The 16,664-nt window shown below is 59.9% G+C and overlaps 2 protein-coding genes across 3 annotated transcripts in view; one reads left to right on the forward strand and one right to left on the reverse strand.

Moving 5' to 3' along the window:
• UPF1 (UPF1 RNA helicase and ATPase) overlaps window positions 1–14,455 on the forward strand; it is a 35,758-nt gene extending 21,303 nt beyond the window's left edge. For both annotated transcript variants that reach the window (XM_070586680.1, XM_070586681.1), the window contains exons 9-24: window positions 758–866; window positions 1,034–1,193; window positions 1,301–1,419; window positions 1,916–2,080; window positions 2,200–2,314; window positions 2,928–3,071; window positions 3,462–3,675; window positions 6,556–6,673; window positions 7,055–7,211; window positions 7,406–7,548; window positions 8,704–8,878; window positions 9,663–9,744; window positions 11,039–11,200; window positions 11,332–11,549; window positions 11,940–12,062; window positions 12,710–14,455. In XM_070586680.1, the coding sequence (XP_070442781.1) occupies window positions 758–866; window positions 1,034–1,193; window positions 1,301–1,419; window positions 1,916–2,080; window positions 2,200–2,314; window positions 2,928–3,071; window positions 3,462–3,675; window positions 6,556–6,673; window positions 7,055–7,211; window positions 7,406–7,548; window positions 8,704–8,878; window positions 9,663–9,744; window positions 11,039–11,200; window positions 11,332–11,549; window positions 11,940–12,059 (2,201 nt within the window). In that variant the 3' untranslated portion in view covers window positions 12,060–12,062; window positions 12,710–14,455. The remainder of the gene's footprint in view (window positions 1–757; window positions 867–1,033; window positions 1,194–1,300; window positions 1,420–1,915; window positions 2,081–2,199; window positions 2,315–2,927; window positions 3,072–3,461; window positions 3,676–6,555; window positions 6,674–7,054; window positions 7,212–7,405; window positions 7,549–8,703; window positions 8,879–9,662; window positions 9,745–11,038; window positions 11,201–11,331; window positions 11,550–11,939; window positions 12,063–12,709) is intronic.
• Window positions 14,456–14,730: 275 nt separating this feature from the next.
• On the reverse strand, window positions 14,731–16,654 carry GDF1 (growth differentiation factor 1). Its single transcript, XM_070586686.1, has 2 exons — window positions 16,178–16,654; window positions 14,731–15,570 (listed from the first exon to the last, which is right to left on the reverse strand). The coding sequence occupies exons 1-2, from the start codon at window positions 16,500–16,502 to the stop codon at window positions 14,789–14,791; spliced, it is 1,107 nt and encodes a 368-aa protein (XP_070442787.1). The 5' UTR covers window positions 16,503–16,654; the 3' UTR covers window positions 14,731–14,788.
• Between the last annotated feature and the right edge of the window lie 10 nt (window positions 16,655–16,664).

Raw genomic sequence — 16,664 nt, forward strand, 5'->3', positions numbered from 1 at the left:
GGGTGGTCCCATATGCTGGCCAGGGTGGCTGGACTGATAGCGTCCACATGGCACAAGCACTGTTGGATGCAGCGGCATAGGGGGCGTGCTGATGGAAGAGACTTCCTGGGAGAAGGGGCGAGAGCCAGAAGGAACCTCGGCCCTGGCAGGTTGACCTCAGCCTTCTTCCCTTGGTGGGCTAACAGTGCTGGGGCTTGACCCCACAGCTGCTCTCTGCCCGGGTCTCTGTTGAGCTCAACCTGAGCATAGGAGACTTGCCTGTGGGTCCCCTCGGAGACCAGTTTTGGGGCCATGGATGGAGGAAAGGGTGTTGTGCATGGCAGCCTGGGGATGTACTGGGCTGGCGTGGCCTCTTTGAGTAGTGTTTGTCTCAGGTCCTGAGCCCTTTCTTCGGTTGGACTCTGAGGGCACCCCTTTGTATAAACTGAAAGAAGAACTGCTTTACCTGTGACTGAGGTGCTCCCAGCTCTACATCCAAGGGCTCTGCAGAAGCTTACAGTCAGAACCCAGGCCCTGGACGTGGCTGCTTCATGCAGGGCTCCGGGTGATGCCTGGGGGCTCACGGGAATGGTGTGGGGCAGGCTGCGGTGGGCCTGGGCACCATGGGCAGAATCACAGGGAGAACGTGGGTCTCACTGGCTGCGCTTTTAGCTTTTGGCACAGAGGAGGGGTCTGTCTATCTCTTCAGTAACTGAGTGAGGGCTCCTCAGAAAGGTAAGCCTGGCCTTGGTAAGAATGACACTTAACTCAGGCACAGATTATGGCGATGAGATTGCCATTGAGCTGCGGAGCAGTGTGGGTGCACCCGTGGAGGTGACTCATAACTTCCAGGTGGATTTCGTGTGGAAGTCAACCTCGTTTGACAGGTACATCTGTCTTCCCCCAGGGGCACTGCTTCATCTGCTCTGTAGTCACCTGCTCTTGGCATGGCTACCACCTCTACCTTCCAGATGATTCTCTGCATCACAGAAGGGCGGGTCTCTGCTGTGGCTCCGCAGTGGTGCATGTTCCTGACCTGGAGCTTTCTTTGTAGGATGCAAAGTGCATTGAAAACCTTTGCTGTGGACGAGACGTCCGTGTCAGGCTACATCTACCACAAACTGCTCGGCCATGAGGTGGAGGATGTGATCATCAAATGCCAGCTGCCAAAGCGCTTCACGGCACAGGGGCTCCCTGACCTTAACCACTCGCAGGTTCTCACCTGTCCTGGGGGCCGAATGGGCCTGCGCCACAGAGCCCGCGGGGTGGGCAGCACCCCGGGGCATCTATACCCTTAATTGCCTCTTGTGCTTGATTGAAGGTTTACGCTGTAAAGACTGTGCTGCAGAGGCCGCTGAGCCTGATCCAGGGACCACCTGGCACGGGGAAGACTGTGACCTCGGCCACCATCGTCTATCACCTTGCTCGACAAGGCAACGGGTAGGGCTCAGCAGGGCCCTGGTGGTGAGAGAGGAGGCCTGCCTGCCAGGCCATCGCGGGCGTGCTAGTGTCTCTGGGGCCGGGTTTCCCAGCTTCTGCGTTGTACATCATTTGTGTTAGATCTGGCCTCTGGTTGCTTTTAACAAGCATGCCTGCTATTCTGGTAAAGGCAGCACTGAGCTGGTGCGTTGTGGCTTGTCCTGTGCCTGGGCACATCTCGGAGCTTAGAAAGTCTTCATAGTACACACAGGAGGGTGATGATGTGGGACTCAGTCACTAACAGTTCTTTGCGTGAGTGGAGTGAAAACTGGGCAGGGGACAGGAAGCTCCAGCCCCACTAAGTTCTAGCTCCTTCAGCATTGTGTCATTCCTGGCTTTAGTCTTAGACGGTGCGCTGGCGCCACTGCCTGTGATTCAAAGCAGTAGTCTTGGTTAATTAGCATTTCCTGAACTTCCTCTGGTGAGCACTGAGACGTGCACTCACGTTGTGTTGAAGGCCTGTGCTCGTCTGTGCTCCGAGTAACATAGCCGTGGATCAGCTGACCGAGAAGATCCATCAGACTGGGCTGAAAGTCGTGCGGCTGTGTGCCAAGAGCCGTGAGGCTATCGACTCCCCGGTGTCGTTCCTCGCCCTGCACAACCAGATCAGGAACATGGATAGGTGGGTGTCCGGTAACCAGCCTCAAGCCTGTTCGTGTTGGTCAGTTCAGCCCATGGCGCTGTGCGGGAGCCTGGCAGCCCTCCGCTCCTACGCCTGCTGACGTGTCCCTGTGCTTGCAGCATGCCGGAGCTCCAGAAGCTGCAGCAGCTGAAGGATGAGACTGGGGAGCTGTCGTCTGCAGACGAGAAGCGGTACCGGGCCCTGAAGCGCACTGCCGAGAGGGAGCTGCTTATGGTGAGCTACCTGGTGTACTGTCCAGGAAACGGGCCTGGGGCCTTTGGGTTGTGGTTGGTTTGTTTTGGCCAGAGGACCTGTTTGGATATGGTCAGCGTATGATGGCCCCTTCAGTTGCTTGTTATTTTGCTTTTGAGAAGAGAACTTGGATGCCTCCTTTATTTGACTCCTTTGTGGTCAAGAAATTAGAGATACCTGGGTACCTGAAACATAATTTTGGAGGTAGTTTCTACTTCCTGCCAGCCTCCCTGCTGCTGGGAGCTGCAGTGGGTGTGGGACATTCTCTCCTGTCTTTCATACCCAACCACCCAGAAGTGGATTTCAGTCTGGGGATGGGATTCCCAGCTCAGCACTGCCCCTCAGAGGCAGTCTTGAGGCAGTCAGCCATTTCTGTGCTGAGAGGTTTTCTCCAATGAAGCACTGCCACTTAGGACTCAAAAGTTAATGTTGCCACAGCCTGGATATAGATGTCGTCAGAGAGCAGCAGCTTGCTTCCACAGTTATCAGGGAGGGTGTGGATCGGAATAGTGCCTGCATCCTGTTGTGTCTGCCCCTTGGGGTCTGGTAACGTTCACCTGCAGGGGCCCGACGCCTGGCATACTCTCTTCCCCAGAACGCAGATGTCATCTGCTGCACGTGTGTGGGTGCAGGCGACCCGAGGCTTGCCAAGATGCAGTTCCGGTCCATTTTAATCGATGAAAGCACCCAGGCCACCGAACCAGAGTGCATGGTCCCTGTGGTCCTCGGAGCCAAGCAGGTGGGCCGTGTTGCATCTGCTGTAGTCTCATTTGAAAACTGGCCTGCATTTTCTTTTGTTCTGTGTAATTTTAATCTGGAAGTTTGTTTTTTAAAATGTCCTATAATGCTGTGTGACGCCCTGGTAGAGCACAGAGGGATGGACAGCCAGCCTTTTGAGGGGGCCTTTGAAAGGTGGGCGCCACACAGAGTGCCTCTCCATGTGGCTCCTGAGTGTGAGTCTGTGTTTGGTGTACGTGGTGAGCGATTCTCCCAACCCAGTCCATGTCTTATCTCTTGAGTTCACGTGGCTGGGTGATTATACGGACGAAGGGCCCCTGTGGCCCCCGTGAGTGGGTATCTAGGCTGTTTGGTGCTTGAGCTTCTCACCTGTGTGGGCTTCTTACTGCAGCTGATCCTTGTGGGCGACCACTGCCAGCTGGGCCCTGTTGTGATGTGCAAGAAGGCCGCCAAGGCCGGGTTGTCCCAGTCGCTCTTCGAACGCCTGGTGGTGCTGGGCATCCGTCCCATCCGCCTCCAGGTCCAGTATCGGATGCACCCTGCGCTCAGTGCCTTCCCGTCCAACATCTTCTACGAGGGCTCTCTTCAGAACGGCGTCACTGCAGGTAACGCTCAGGCCAGAGGGGGTGCCTGGGGAGATAACACCTGCTGTCACTGCCTTCCTCAGTGGCCTTATGTAGTGACCACTTGTGTCTAGGGGATGCCTGGAGAGATGCTGTGGTCAGTGGGACAGGATGTCCACTTTGGAATGTGGGACGTCCTTGGGTTGTGGGTGAGGAGGAGCCCACATCCTCCTAAAACTCAGAGTCGCCACACAAGAATTCACTCCAGGGGCTTGTCACACACAGTGGCACACACAATGGCAGGCAGCAGAGCTGAGCACCCCTTCCCGTCCCTCCTCTCAGTAGTTTTCAAAGCTTGGGCCCTGGGAGTCTGCAAGACCGAGGTCAAAGTTACTTTCATAGTAGCCCTGAGGCGTCGTGTGCCCCTTCCTTGTGCTGACACGCATGCCAATGGTGCAGAAGCAACACTGGGGCCTGGCTGGTGCCTTGGTGCAAGTCGGGAAGGTGCTGCCTGAATGCCATGCGTCGTCACTGCCACATGCACTTGGCCAGCACCATGCGATGCAGAAGTAAAGAGCAGCTGTTTAACTAAATTCCTGAGTGCACACGTTTATGGGGCTGCCTATGCTGAGATAGGAAATTCTAAGACACTTGGCAGGTGCCTGAAGAAAGGACCCGTGGACATGTTTGGTCATTCCAACTGGGGGTTGGCAGGCATTTTCTGAACATGATTGAAGCAAGCATGTGCCTTCAAGGAAAACTGACAGTATTTGTCACCTATGGTAAAATCTGAGGGTTCAAATGAAAATTAGAATTTTGGAAAACTCATGACCCCCAGCATGAGCTGACTGAGTCTTCCAAGTGCTGAGCGGCTTTTCTGATGAGATCCGTAGTGGTGACGTGTGTCTGAGGTGTGTTAGCCTTTGGAAGCTCTGCTTGACTCGGCGACACTTCCCATTCCAATGGACAGTGAGGCTGCCACCAAGCCACTCGGGTCTAAGGCCGTGTGGGCACAGGGCAGAGTAGAGCTGACTCTTCAGGGTGACCTCCTGTCCGCTTTTGGTGTAGAATCGGGCAGAATTCCACAGTGAGGGGCAAGGCGATGGAACGCTCTGCCCTCGTCCAACCGCGTGTGTCTGGGAGGCCGGCCACCTGTGAGGACTCTCAGGACCGACCGCGGGCAGAAGCAGAGTGAGCCAGAGAGTGAAGCAGGTTGCAAAAATGTGCTAAATACCTGTTTTAATGGAAAATATAGTTAGTTTTCATTCAAAACTATTTTTAAGTTAATATTTAAATGAATTAATGAATGTTTTGTTTCTGAGTCTTACAATACAGTGTATGTCAGTAGATGGAGTCCACAGAAACAGTAGCTGTCTGGCCTCGTCTGGTTTCAGGAGTGTGAGGGGTCCCGAGAAGAGTGTTTGAGAACTGCTGACTTAGCGTCTTGTTGATGCCAACAGCCGCCGCGCTGGCCTTGTGGGGCTCACTCTGAGGCTGAGGGCGTGCCTGTGCAGGGCCCTTCCGCTGCTGCGTGCTGCGGTCCTAGGGGCCGCTGCCAGTGTTACCATCACCGCAACACTTAGGCTCTGCCGGTCCCTTGAGCAAGGGGGTTAGGAAGGGCCAGGCCACAGAAGCTTGGTGATGGTTCTCTGTCGCCATTGACACTCATTGGGAAAGCCACTGCTCAGCACTGTTTCAGACCCTCCTCCACAGCGTCAGCTCCCTAGGGCAGGGCCCGTGGTGGTGGTTCAGTGCTGTGTCATCACGGCCCAGCACGTGGTCAGCACCCAAAACTGTATCTGTAAACATTCTTTATTGAAATGTGAAGGAGTGCCTGAGTCTTAACCATCCAGCTTAGTGAGTTTTCACTAAGTGAACACACCTATGTGGCCAGCACCTGAACCCAAAAACATCGTTGACCAGCTCCCAGAGCCCCTTTCAGCCCTGAGATGACCCTGTTCCAGGGCAGTGCTGGTGTCAGCCCAGACCCAGTGACACGAGTAGCCTGACACAGCTGTGGCATCAGTGTTTACACCACAACAGTTGGCAGGTGCTACACACCAGCCCCTGCCCTCAGCAGATGGTTCAACGTTTGCCACTGGGCTAACGGGCCGCCAGGCTCACCAGCCGATCCCTGCCTTAGCTTGACATGAAGGAGACCATGCAGTGCAGTCCTGCGGGCCAGGCTTCCTTCATCCATATAAGGGACTGCAGTGCAGAAATGCCAGTTTTCTCACGTTGATGCAGCTCCAGTCAAAATCCCAAAGGGATGGGTGGGCTGTGTTAGTTGACAAGGTGACTTTTAAAGTTATGCACCGGACCGCCAGGACAAACAGGGGAATGGGGAGGGCCTGAAGAAGGTGGCAGCTCACCCTAGGAGATGTCATGAGTTAATGTATACAAAGCTGCGGTCACTGAGATGCTGTCGGTGGGGTGCCTAGGATAGACCCAGAGGCAGACGCACCCATCCTCAGGCCTTGCTCTGTGATAGGGTGGGCACAGCTCACCAGGCACCCACAAGAGCCGGTTAGAGGGGCTTATAGGTTCTTGAATGTACAGCAGCAAAGCTTCTAGAAGGAAACAGAATAGCTTCGTGACCCTGGGGTGGGCAAAGATTCTTAAACAGGCCGCAGAAGCGCTGACAGATCTGTTCAGCGAGAGCTGGCTCTGTGTCAGGCACGGTACTGATGTCGTGTGCAGAGTCATTCAGTCCTGAGTGTTTCGGGCAGGGGACTGGCTCAGGTGTCCTCGCCAGGGCCTCGCAGACCTGAGTCTCTTGCCTGGAGCCTTCTGTTTCCTGCTCTGCTGCGTCGCCTCTGCCCTTGCTGGCACAGCCTCTGTGCTGCTCCATCTCAGCTCAGTGGAGACTGGCTCGCTCTTCCCTGATGTGAAGTGTTGCCTCCTCTCCCTCCCTGACAACAGCGGACCGTGTGAAGAAGGGGTTTGACTTCCAGTGGCCCCAACCTGATAAGCCAATGTTCTTCTACGTGACCCAGGGCCAGGAGGAGATCGCCAGCTCGGGCACCTCCTACCTGAACAGGTGAGCAGAGACTCGCCCATAGCATCTGCTGGCTTTGGTGGCAGCTTGGTGAGTGGCCGTTAACCTGCTGGGTTTTTGTTAACGTGGTGCTGAAAATTTGCCGTGTCCTCCTCATCCCCATTCTGTTCAGACACCTAAACCAACCCTGTGTTTCCCCCTCGTCTTTTCAGTGCATGTTCTCATGTTGAGCAGGTCCTTTCTAAGGCCACGTGTGGGCCTTTTCTGCCCCTTGTGACTCCCTCGGTCAAGGATGGGGCACTGGGCTGGGCCTTTACGGGGTCGCACTGGAGGCCGAGCTGCCCCATGCCTCCCTCAGCCTCCAGCCGTGGGCCTCAAGAGCCCACAGGTGGAGCCCAGGCACTGAAAGCTTGGCTTTCTTAGGACGGAAGCCGCAAATGTGGAGAAGATCACCACAAAGCTGCTGAAGGCAGGTGCCAAGCCGGACCAGATCGGCATCATCACGCCCTACGAGGGCCAGCGCTCCTACCTGGTGCAGTACATGCAGTTCAGCGGCTCCCTGCACACCAAGCTCTATCAGGTGCACGCCCGGCCCGTCTGCTGGGCCAGCCTTGACTCCTTGCAGCGGAGGCGCAGTGAGCAGCCCGCGGCTCCATGGGCTTCCGGTCCCAGGCTCGGTGGTGGGATTCGATGGTGCACCTTGAAATGATTCACGCAGTCTCGGGGTCTTTGGAGGCAGCCTCCTGGCTGACCGTGACCGTGTGCCCCTTGCAGGAGGTGGAGATCGCCAGTGTGGATGCATTCCAGGGGCGCGAGAAGGACTTCATCATCCTCTCCTGTGTGCGCGCCAACGAACACCAAGGCATCGGCTTTTTAAACGACCCCAGGCGACTTAACGTGGCCCTGACCAGAGCGCGGTATGGAGGGCTGAGTGCTGCTGGTCCTGCTGGGGCAGGTGCCGCCCTCTGCCGGGGTTCCTTCTGAGACTTCCCGTGGGGTCTGGGCACTGGGAGGCCCGGCCCAAGAGGCCGTTTGCTGCCTGATTCTCCTCCTGGTTACTAATCCTCACGTCCCAGCTACACCTGGGGCTGGTGGGGAGTGGAGTTTGCCGGTGGCGGAGGTTGGAGAGTTCCTAGCAGCAGTTCAGAAAGAATGTCTCACCAGGGAGTCGTCTTTGTTTCCACGTTCTCATGGTTTTCTGAGCCTGGGTCTCGCGGGAAAGTCAAACGCAGCGGCAGCAGGGAGTGTGTCCTGTCGAGTCTTTAGTCCACGAGTCTAATGTTTGGTGTCCTTGTCTATTTTGGCTCTAGAACATAACTTTTGAAAAAGTCACATTAGCAGAAGGGACCCAGAGAACATAGGTGGCCCTCTGTGGCCCCAGACAATAGCCATCTCCGTGCCAGGCACAAGTGGGGCTCATGTTCATAGGCTGGTTCCTTTCCCCTCAGGGTACCTTGGTTTTCGTTTGTTATCCCCTTTCCGTGGTGCCCTCTTGTTTGGTGGCCAGCATTGGAGGAGGGGTCCATGACACAGCTGGGTGAAGGCAAGCATCCACTGGAACCTAGGCCCAGGTTTGGGCATCAAATTTTGTACCCTGGCCTGTCAGGGTTCCTGAGGTGGCTGATGACCTGGTGCCCAAGAGGCCGCCTCGTGGCTGCAGACGAGGAGACTCGTCTCTGAGCTGTTCTGACATCTGCGCTACTCAAAAATCCACCCGTAAACGGCCCAAAGGGCAGCGTCAGCAGCTGTGGGTGGGCTCCGGTGGGCTCGCCATGGCCAGCAATGTCCCCGCCCATCCCCAGCAGTCAGGGTAGGCGCTGCCACAGGCCAGGTGTTTGGGCAGGGAGGTTGAGAGTGGCCCAGGATGCCCAGCTGGCCTGATGTGTAGGCTGGTGGCCCCCTAGGGTGGTGAGGGGCTGTGTGGACGTGGTGCCAGGAGAGCTGCCCAGCTTGGCTCTTGATGTTTGGGTTTGGGTTTTGAGTTGGTTCGGCCTTGCCTCAGACTGTTCTGCACAGTGCTCTGCTCACCGTGCGGCCCTAAGTACCGCACTCTTTGTGCCCCCACTTTGTAGATACGGGGTCATTATTGTGGGCAACCCAAAGGCCCTGTCCAAGCAGCCGCTCTGGAACCACCTGCTGAACTACTACAAGGAGCAGAAAGTGCTGGTGGAAGGGCCCCTGAACAACCTGCGGGAGAGCCTCATGCAGTTCAGCAAGCCCAGGAAGCTGGTCAACACCATCAACCCGGTGAGCGCAGGCAGCAGGGAGGGGTGCAGGACCCACCTCAGGGCCGCCACCTGAGGCAGAATGAGCTGGAGGGAAAGTTCTCGCATCTCATCTTGTGTAAGACACTCTGACCCTAATCAGCAGCCTGTGATCCCTCCCTTGTTTCGAGGGCTCAGTAACACTGCAGCGGGTGAGGGGCCACCCACACACCCCAGAAATTGGGAGTCAGGATCCACTAGTCCCCAGCACACCCTGGCCAGCCCTGCTCTCGTCCACAGAGGGGTCTCGGAGCAGGGCAGGGAGGGGTGAGGAAGGCAGTGCTGGCCGGGAACCCCTTTCTCCCCAAGCCAGTGTTCTGGGCACAAGGCAGTGAGTGGTGGTGAGCCTGAGCTGAGGGTGGACGTGCACCCTGGGGTGTGGACAGGAGCGGTGCGTGCTGTTCCCCGCGGAGCGCTTGTGTAGGTGTTCCCAGCGCTCTGAGGCCTTTTTGGCCTGAGCCTGAGGGGATGCCAAGTCATGGGTGGCATCTAGAAGTGGGACACAGGCAGTTAGGAAACCTTGTGAACTTGGGTGCTCTGGGGGGCTTAGGGAGTGTGCTGCCACTTGAGCCGAAGCCCAGAGACTGAAACATTCAGCGTCAAAAGCCAGGCTGGTTGAGGAGGGGCCAGCAAGACCCAGAGCACACAAGTCAGCAGGCCTCAGGGTTGGCCTCACGCGGCCCCACCACCACCCTGGCCACCAGATCTCTGGAGAGTTCTTCCTACGTGGAGGTGATAAATTCCTCACCCACCTAAACTGTTTGCAGGGAGCCCGCTTTATGACGACAGCCATGTATGATGCCCGGGAGGCAATTATCCCAGGATCGGTCTATGACCGGAGCAGCCAGGGTGAGTCCGCTCTGCGGGGGCCGGCGGGCCCTGTTGGGTGTTGACCGTTCCCACGCCTGCAGCTTCCGGCCCTGTCACTCCTCGGGTGGCCTCCCACACACAGTCCACAAACCCGCCTGACAGAGTCCTTCTCAGCTTCCCTCGTCTGAAATCGAAGAATTGGTCTCTGGCAGGTTTTGACTCACACAGCTCTGCGTATGGCGGTGTCTCAGCAGATCCTGCAGCTCCGGCCGTTGGTCCCAGGGCCCCCGGGCCTGTGCGCCCTGCCCCTGCCCTTGGCTTACCTTCTCAAGGAAGGTCACGATGCAGCTCCTTCAGGGAGCCTGCAGCCTCCTTTTGGGTTTTGCTGCCTTCCTGAAGCTTCTGCTTCCTCTGTGAGACCTCAGGGTTAGGTGCATGTTCCTCGTTTCCCGTGTGGGGTCTCTGTCCTACGGCTGAGCCTGGCACGCCGCCTCCTGCCTGTGCCAGCCTCCACAGAGGGGGACTGTATTGCCCAGGTGCTTGGTGCCCCCTGCCCATGTTTTACCTTGGGGTTCGTCCCCTTGTGTGCTGGCTGTCCTCCCTGAGGGCTGGTGCACTCCAGCTGCTGCTCTCTCCCGTTCGCTTTGCAAAAGCCCCCTTTCGTTGTCCCAGTATTCTCTTGGTTGTTGGGCTCAGACTGTGGATTACGTTCTATAATGATGACAAATCATCATTAAATTGCTGCTGCATCCAGCGAGTCACCATGTTGTGTAGCTGGGGGTGTCTTGGGTCCCTCCTTGATCCCCGAGTCCCCTGTGGGCCAGCCCGGAAGATCCCGCTCTTGTGCTCCGGCTCCCTTTGGCCTGCCAGTGCCCAGGCAGCTCTGTGCAGGTTGGGAAGGTCCCCAGACCCAGGGGCGCCCCGGGGGCCTTGCCTGCAGCAGGACCCGCTGCACTTTCGAGCTTAGGCGTTTTCTTGCTTTTGACATGGCAGGAAGGGGAGGCTGTGCCATGTGAATATAAACCTTGCCATAAAAAGGACTTTTTTTTAATTGGAAAGGCAGTGTTGCTTTTGATTTTTCATATTCCTGTAAGGCCAGTGGTTCTCAGAATCCCCTGGGAGCAAAGATGCCTGCCCGGCGCCAGCCCGCGGAGGCCTTTGAGAGAGGCGGCTGAGTGGTGCGAGTCGGCTCCAGGCAGCTCTGCTCTGGGGGCACCAGGGAGCGCTGGGCAGGCAGGCAGTGCAGGGCGCGGCAGCCCAGCTGGCTGGGGGCAGGTGGCAGGCTCGTTTGGACGGGGCTGCTGACGCCTGCTGTCCCCCTCATGTCTTGCAGGCCGGCCCTCAAACATGTACTTCCAGACCCACGACCAGATTGGCATGATCAGTGCCGGCCCCAGCCATGTGGCCGCCATGAACATTCCCATCCCTTTCAACCTGGTCATGCCACCCATGCCACCCCCGGGGTATTTCGGACAAGCTAACGGGCCAGCCGCAGGTGAGTGCCCAGCAGCATCGCGTGGAAACGCATGCTGGCGTCAGAGTTTGCTCATATCTGGGCTTTGAGCGGGTGTGCTTGCTGTGTGCGTCAGAACCTCCTCCAGGGAGCCCTGGACTGTTCTTTTTCAGGCCGGGGCACCCCGAAAGGCAAGACTGGCCGTGGGGGGCGCCAGAAGAACCGCTTTGGGCTCCCTGGACCCAGCCAGACGACTCTTCCCAACAGCCAGGCCAGCCAGGATGTGGCATCGCAGCCCTTCTCACAGGGGGCACTGACCCAGGGCTACATCTCCATGAGCCAGCCCTCCCAGATGAGCCAGCCCGGCCTCTCGCAGCCCGAGCTGTCCCAGGTGAGCAGCCAGCCAGCACCTGACCTGGGCACACCTCACACCTGCGAGAAGTCAGACCAGCCCAGGGAGCCCTCTCCCCACACACGGACCTCACGATACTCACCCTGAAGACTCAGGAGGAGGATGGTCTCCTACTTAGGCGTGCCCTTAGCAGTGGAACCATAGGTCTGGAACATTCCATCCCCAGCACTGCCCTTCAGAAGAGTCCTAGGCAGCTGGTCTGAGTTACCTGTCTCCTACAGTGAGGTAACCAGTGTGGGTCTCCTGGCACTTGAGGACATGGTTTTCTAGATTTTTCTGAGGGACTGGATGAGGAGTAGATTCTCAAGCCTGGGAGCACGTGCGTGCATCCTCTGGCTGGGTGCTCAGCTCCTCAACCTTGTCTTTCAGGACAGTTACCTTGGTGATGAGTTTAAGTCACAGATCGATGTGGCGCTGTCACAAGACTCCACGTACCAGGGGGAGCGGGCGTACCAGCACGGTGGAGTGACGGGGCTGTCCCAGTACTAGAAGGCAAGCTAACCCCTGGAGGAGGTCTTCACTGGGAATCTGGACTTGTGGGGAAATTTGGGAAATAGGGGATTGGGATCCAAGTCCCTGAGGGGCCAGCTCATCCTGTGACCTGTCACTTCGGGTCCCTGTGCCTCTGCTCACGGTGGCGGGGGGGCATGAGCTTCATGCATACCTCCCTGTGTCACAGTCCTCTCCTGAGAGAGTCCTAGAGCTCCCTGGGAAAGTGGATGTGGGCTTGCAGCTGCCACCCAGGTGGGCGATAAGGAGGACCACCCACTCCTCTCTGATGGGTGCTGGGTCCCAGCCCCAGATGCATGGGCACCTGTGGAGGAGGTGCTTCTGGGTGCCTGCAAGGGCCCTGTGCATGGTTCCCTGTCCCACCTGACCAGAGCAGGGCAAGTGTGGGCTTTGGGCCCCCCGCTGGTGCGTGGGAAAGTGGGGTGCTGTTGCTACAGTGCAGGCTCAGTCGCCTTAGCTCTCAGCTTCCTTCTCTCTTTGGGTGGGAAGTCACTGGTCTGGCCACCCGGCCAGCCTCTGAAGTCCCGTGTCACAGGTGAGAACACAGGTGCGGAGAAAGCCCCGCGCCAACCGGAGCTGGGCCCCTGCCGTCTCTCACAGCCTCGTGCTCTCCTCCTCCTTCCCCACAGGTGGCGGCAGAAGAGCTAAGCTCTGTGGCTTAGTCCATCAGCATCTTATCCTGGGTAATAAAAAATAAAAATAAATGGATACCTGTTTTCCACTGCTAAAACTGAAGCACAACTGTGAGCGACAGGAGAGGGAGAGGAGCCCGAGGGAGAGAGCCCGAGGCGGAGCGAGCGCCCACTGCTGGCACGCGGCGGCGGCGGCGAGGAGAAGGAGAGGGAGCGGCCGGCCGGCCGCGGAGCCCGCCGAGCCCTGCCAGCCCGCTCGCCGAGGAGGCCGGCGCTCGCCGTCCACACCTGGGCCTGCGACCGGGGCGGCGGAGGAGGACCCTCGTCTCAGAGTAGCCCTTTCCTCTGTTGTTTTCTTTTTCTCTTTTATTGAAAGGGGACTACGTTTTAGCAGGAAACACTTTTGCATTTCTGTGCCGAGCAGGCTCCTTGCAGGCGGCAGCCCGGCCGGGAGGGCCTGAGGAGGTGCGGGTCCTGTCCACACCGGCCGGCTCCCGAACAGACCGCTGAGGCCACGCTGCCTGTGTTCTAAGGTTTTCATTTAAGGAGAATACGGTGTTTTGGGTTTTTCTGTTTGTTTTTTAAAGATTCTTTCAAAGAAGTACTGAAAAATATACTTTCCTGAGTTTGTCTCTCAAATCTTAGTGGTGGACCTGGGAGATGCAAGAACCTTCCAGAAACGAAGTTTAAACGAGCCGACACAACTCGTGATTAGGATCAACACCTGTGACTCCATGGAGAGGAGGATTTTTGTTTTCAGTTTTAGCTTCCAGCAGCTTCTCCCCATGCGTCAGGCAGTGAGGGAGCACCATCCCGGGCCGGCGGCGCCACGTCCCCGCTGGACTCTGAGAAGCAAAGCGCTTCGCTTGCGCGGTGGACTCCGCCCGCGGGAGGCCCCGCAGGCCGGCCGCGAGGCCAGGGGCGGCCAGGCTGCTTCCCCGGAGTCCTGCCTGAGGATTTGGCAGAGGACAGCGGCCAAGAGGACCCATCCCCAGGGAGGCACCCACATCCCTGTGGCCGGTTAGACACGCAGAGCACCTGCCCCCCTTGTCTCCACCCCACCTTTCGAGTTTGCAGCCCCTCTGCCTGCGGGCACAGCTTCACCGAGTGGGGCGGGTTCTGCGTTGGGGAAAAGGAGTATGTTTCAGAAATAAGTCGGGCTGCGCTGAAGGGGCTTTGCGGAGTTAGTCCCACGAGCCGGTGGGGGGCCTGAGTCTGGGTGGCGGCTGAGAGGACCACCCCTAGCTCCTCACACACTGCGGAGGGGTGTTAGTCTCCCTGGTGGCCAGCTGTTTGAGGACCATCCCCTGCCTACCAAGGCCCTGGTGACCCTCACCCCCCAGCTTCCCCCTCCCGTCTGGCTGTGCTGGCCCTCATCCCAGAGCCTTTAGATTGCAGCTTGTTCACCGGAGATGGGGACACAGGCCACCTTCCTCTGGCAGGCCTCTTATTTATGACCACTGCTGTGGGGCTGCCGGGTCCCCTGCCTTGGGTGGGCCGCATAGAGGCGCAGAGCTTGGGTAGGTTTCCGCTGTGACCCGTTGTGTGACACCCGGCCTGCCCTGTTCCCTCCTTGGAATGCTTTGCCTCCCCTTCGTGCTGTTTGCTTCATCCTCTGCCTTCCAGCGGCAGTTCCTCTGAGTTTTCCAAGTCGAGGCACATCTGTACCACGTGCAATGTAACTCTTGATTTTTGGTCAGTTTGTTTGAAGCTCTTTTGTCACCAATAAAATCTTAACAAACAGCTCTAGCCTTCACATCGGGGCTCGATAAAGTGCAGGGAGGTGGCAGAGCGCTTGGTCTGGGGGCCTGGCTGGTTGGGGGCAGTACTGTGGGTCACCCCTGGCAAAGCTGAGACCGGCGGGGTCTGTGCAGCGGGACCGGGGTACCTGGCCCCTCACAGGGTGGGCGTACGGAGACGGGACTCCAGGAACCCGGCCCTCTGTAGGACTCCCTCTCACACTGATCGTTCACGGCCGTGGACGTGCCGACCCCGAGGGACAGGACGAGGACAGAGGCTGGAGGCTGAGCGGACCACGCCGTGTTTATTGTTGAGCCCCGTCCCCGCCCGTTCTTGTCAGCGGCAGCCACATTCGTCCACCACCATGTCCTCATAGTGCCGCAGGACCACGTTGTCGCTGTTGTCGAAGAAGAGCACGGAGATGGGCGACAGGCGCGCGGGCACGCAGCAGGGCAGGCCGGCGGCGCCGGGGGCGGCCGCGTGCATGAGCGCGCGCAGCACGGCGTGGTTGAGCGCGGGCGGCCCGCCGGGTCCCGACAGCGCGGCGGGCAGCGCGCACTGGCCCTGGCAGTAGTTGGCCAGGAAGCCGCGCGGCGCGATGACCCAGCGGTGCCAGCCCACCTCGCGGAAGCTCACGTAGAGCCGCCGCGCGCGACACGCGCCCCCGGCGCCCCCGCCCACCGCGGGCTCGGCCTCGCGCCGCGGTCGGGCCAGGGGGTGGCACAGGCGCGGGTCGAGGGTCGCCAGCAGCAGCGAGGCCTCGGCCAGGCGCGCGCAGGCGGCGGGGACCCGGGGGCGGAGCGCCAGCGACAGGCGGAGGCTGCGCGGAGCCGAGGCGTTGCGGGCCCAGGCGGCGCCCAGCAGCTCGGCGCGCACCGGCGTTCCCAGGGCGGGCACCGCCTGGCGGAGCAGCACCGGCCCGGGGCCAGCGCCCTCGGCCGCCCGCGCCACGCTCAGCTCCCAGCCGCCCGCCGTCGCCTCCGCCGCCGCAAAGCGCAGCTCCAGGCGGGCCCGGCTCGGGCGCTCGGCGGGTTCCACGGCCGACAGGTCGAAGACGACGGTCCACTCGGGGCAGTGCCCCGCGGCCGAAGCGGGCTCCGGGGGCCGGGCGGGCGCACCTGGGGAGGCAGGGAGAGGGGTGGGCTCGCGCTGTCCTCGCACGGTACCCGACCTGCCCGCGAGGGGTCTCAGTTGGGGACCAGGGGAAGGTGAGCGCCTGGGGCGGGGCGGGGGGCGCGCCATCTGTTAGGCGGCGTCAAATGGTGTGAAGCTGCGGGGGTCGGGGAGATGGGGTGGGGGCAGGGCATCGCTTGCAAAGAAGAGGCCCTGCCCCGCGCAGATCGGCCTACCCCCGGTTGGGAACACAGGCAGCCGGGCGAGATGAGCGAACGCCTGGGGCCCGCGGGGAAGCGATGCCGGGGCGGGGTGGCATCTGCAGGAAGGCATCAAATGGTGTGAAGTGAGGGAGTGGGGGCAGGGCTCCAGCTGCAAGCAAGGGCCTTGCCTGGTGCGAAGGAGCCTGGCCTTAGGACCGCTTTCCCGGGCCACGCAAGTGCCCACGGGGAGCAGTGGAAGGAGTGCGGATGCCCAGGTTGCTCGTGGGGTGGGCACAGTGGGAGTCTCTCTGGCCTCCCCGACCTGGCGCTCGAGGCTCGTGGCGGGCCCGGGACGCCCAGCGGGGTCTCAGCCTCCAGGACCCACAACCCCAGCGCGGGCCCCACTCACCGCGGTCCAGAACGTGGCGCACAATGTTCCCGGCGACCCCCAGCTCCTCCAGGTGGCACGGTCGCAGGGTGGCCCCTGGGGGCGTCCGCCGCAGGTTCGTCTTTGACTCCTGGGGGTCCCGGCGGCGGAACAGGTGCCACATGACGGGGGGTACGGGCCGGGGAGTGGGGGCGTCCCGGGGTGCGTCACGCAGCCCGAGAGCCTGGAGCAGGGCGGCGGCGGGGCCCGGGGGCGCGGGCGCGCGGGCCGGGGGTGGCGAGGGCAGCAGCAGGGCCAGGAGGAGGAAAAGGACGCGGCGGCCGGGACCGCGGCGCGGCGGTGGCATCTTCTTCGCAGGCGGCGACCAGACGAGTTCTCAGGGGCCGCTGGGCCCCTAGACTTGCGGGCTGGGGGCGGGGCCGGGGCCCCAGGAGGAGCCGGGGCGGGGTCTGGGGTTGGGCGGGGTCAGGGCCCCGGGGGCGTGGCCGTGGCCCTGAAGCCGGACGGG

This window comes from Equus przewalskii, chromosome 20 (assembly GCF_037783145.1).
Source record: "Equus przewalskii isolate Varuska chromosome 20, EquPr2, whole genome shotgun sequence".
Lineage (NCBI taxonomy): Eukaryota > Metazoa > Chordata > Mammalia > Perissodactyla > Equidae > Equus > Equus przewalskii.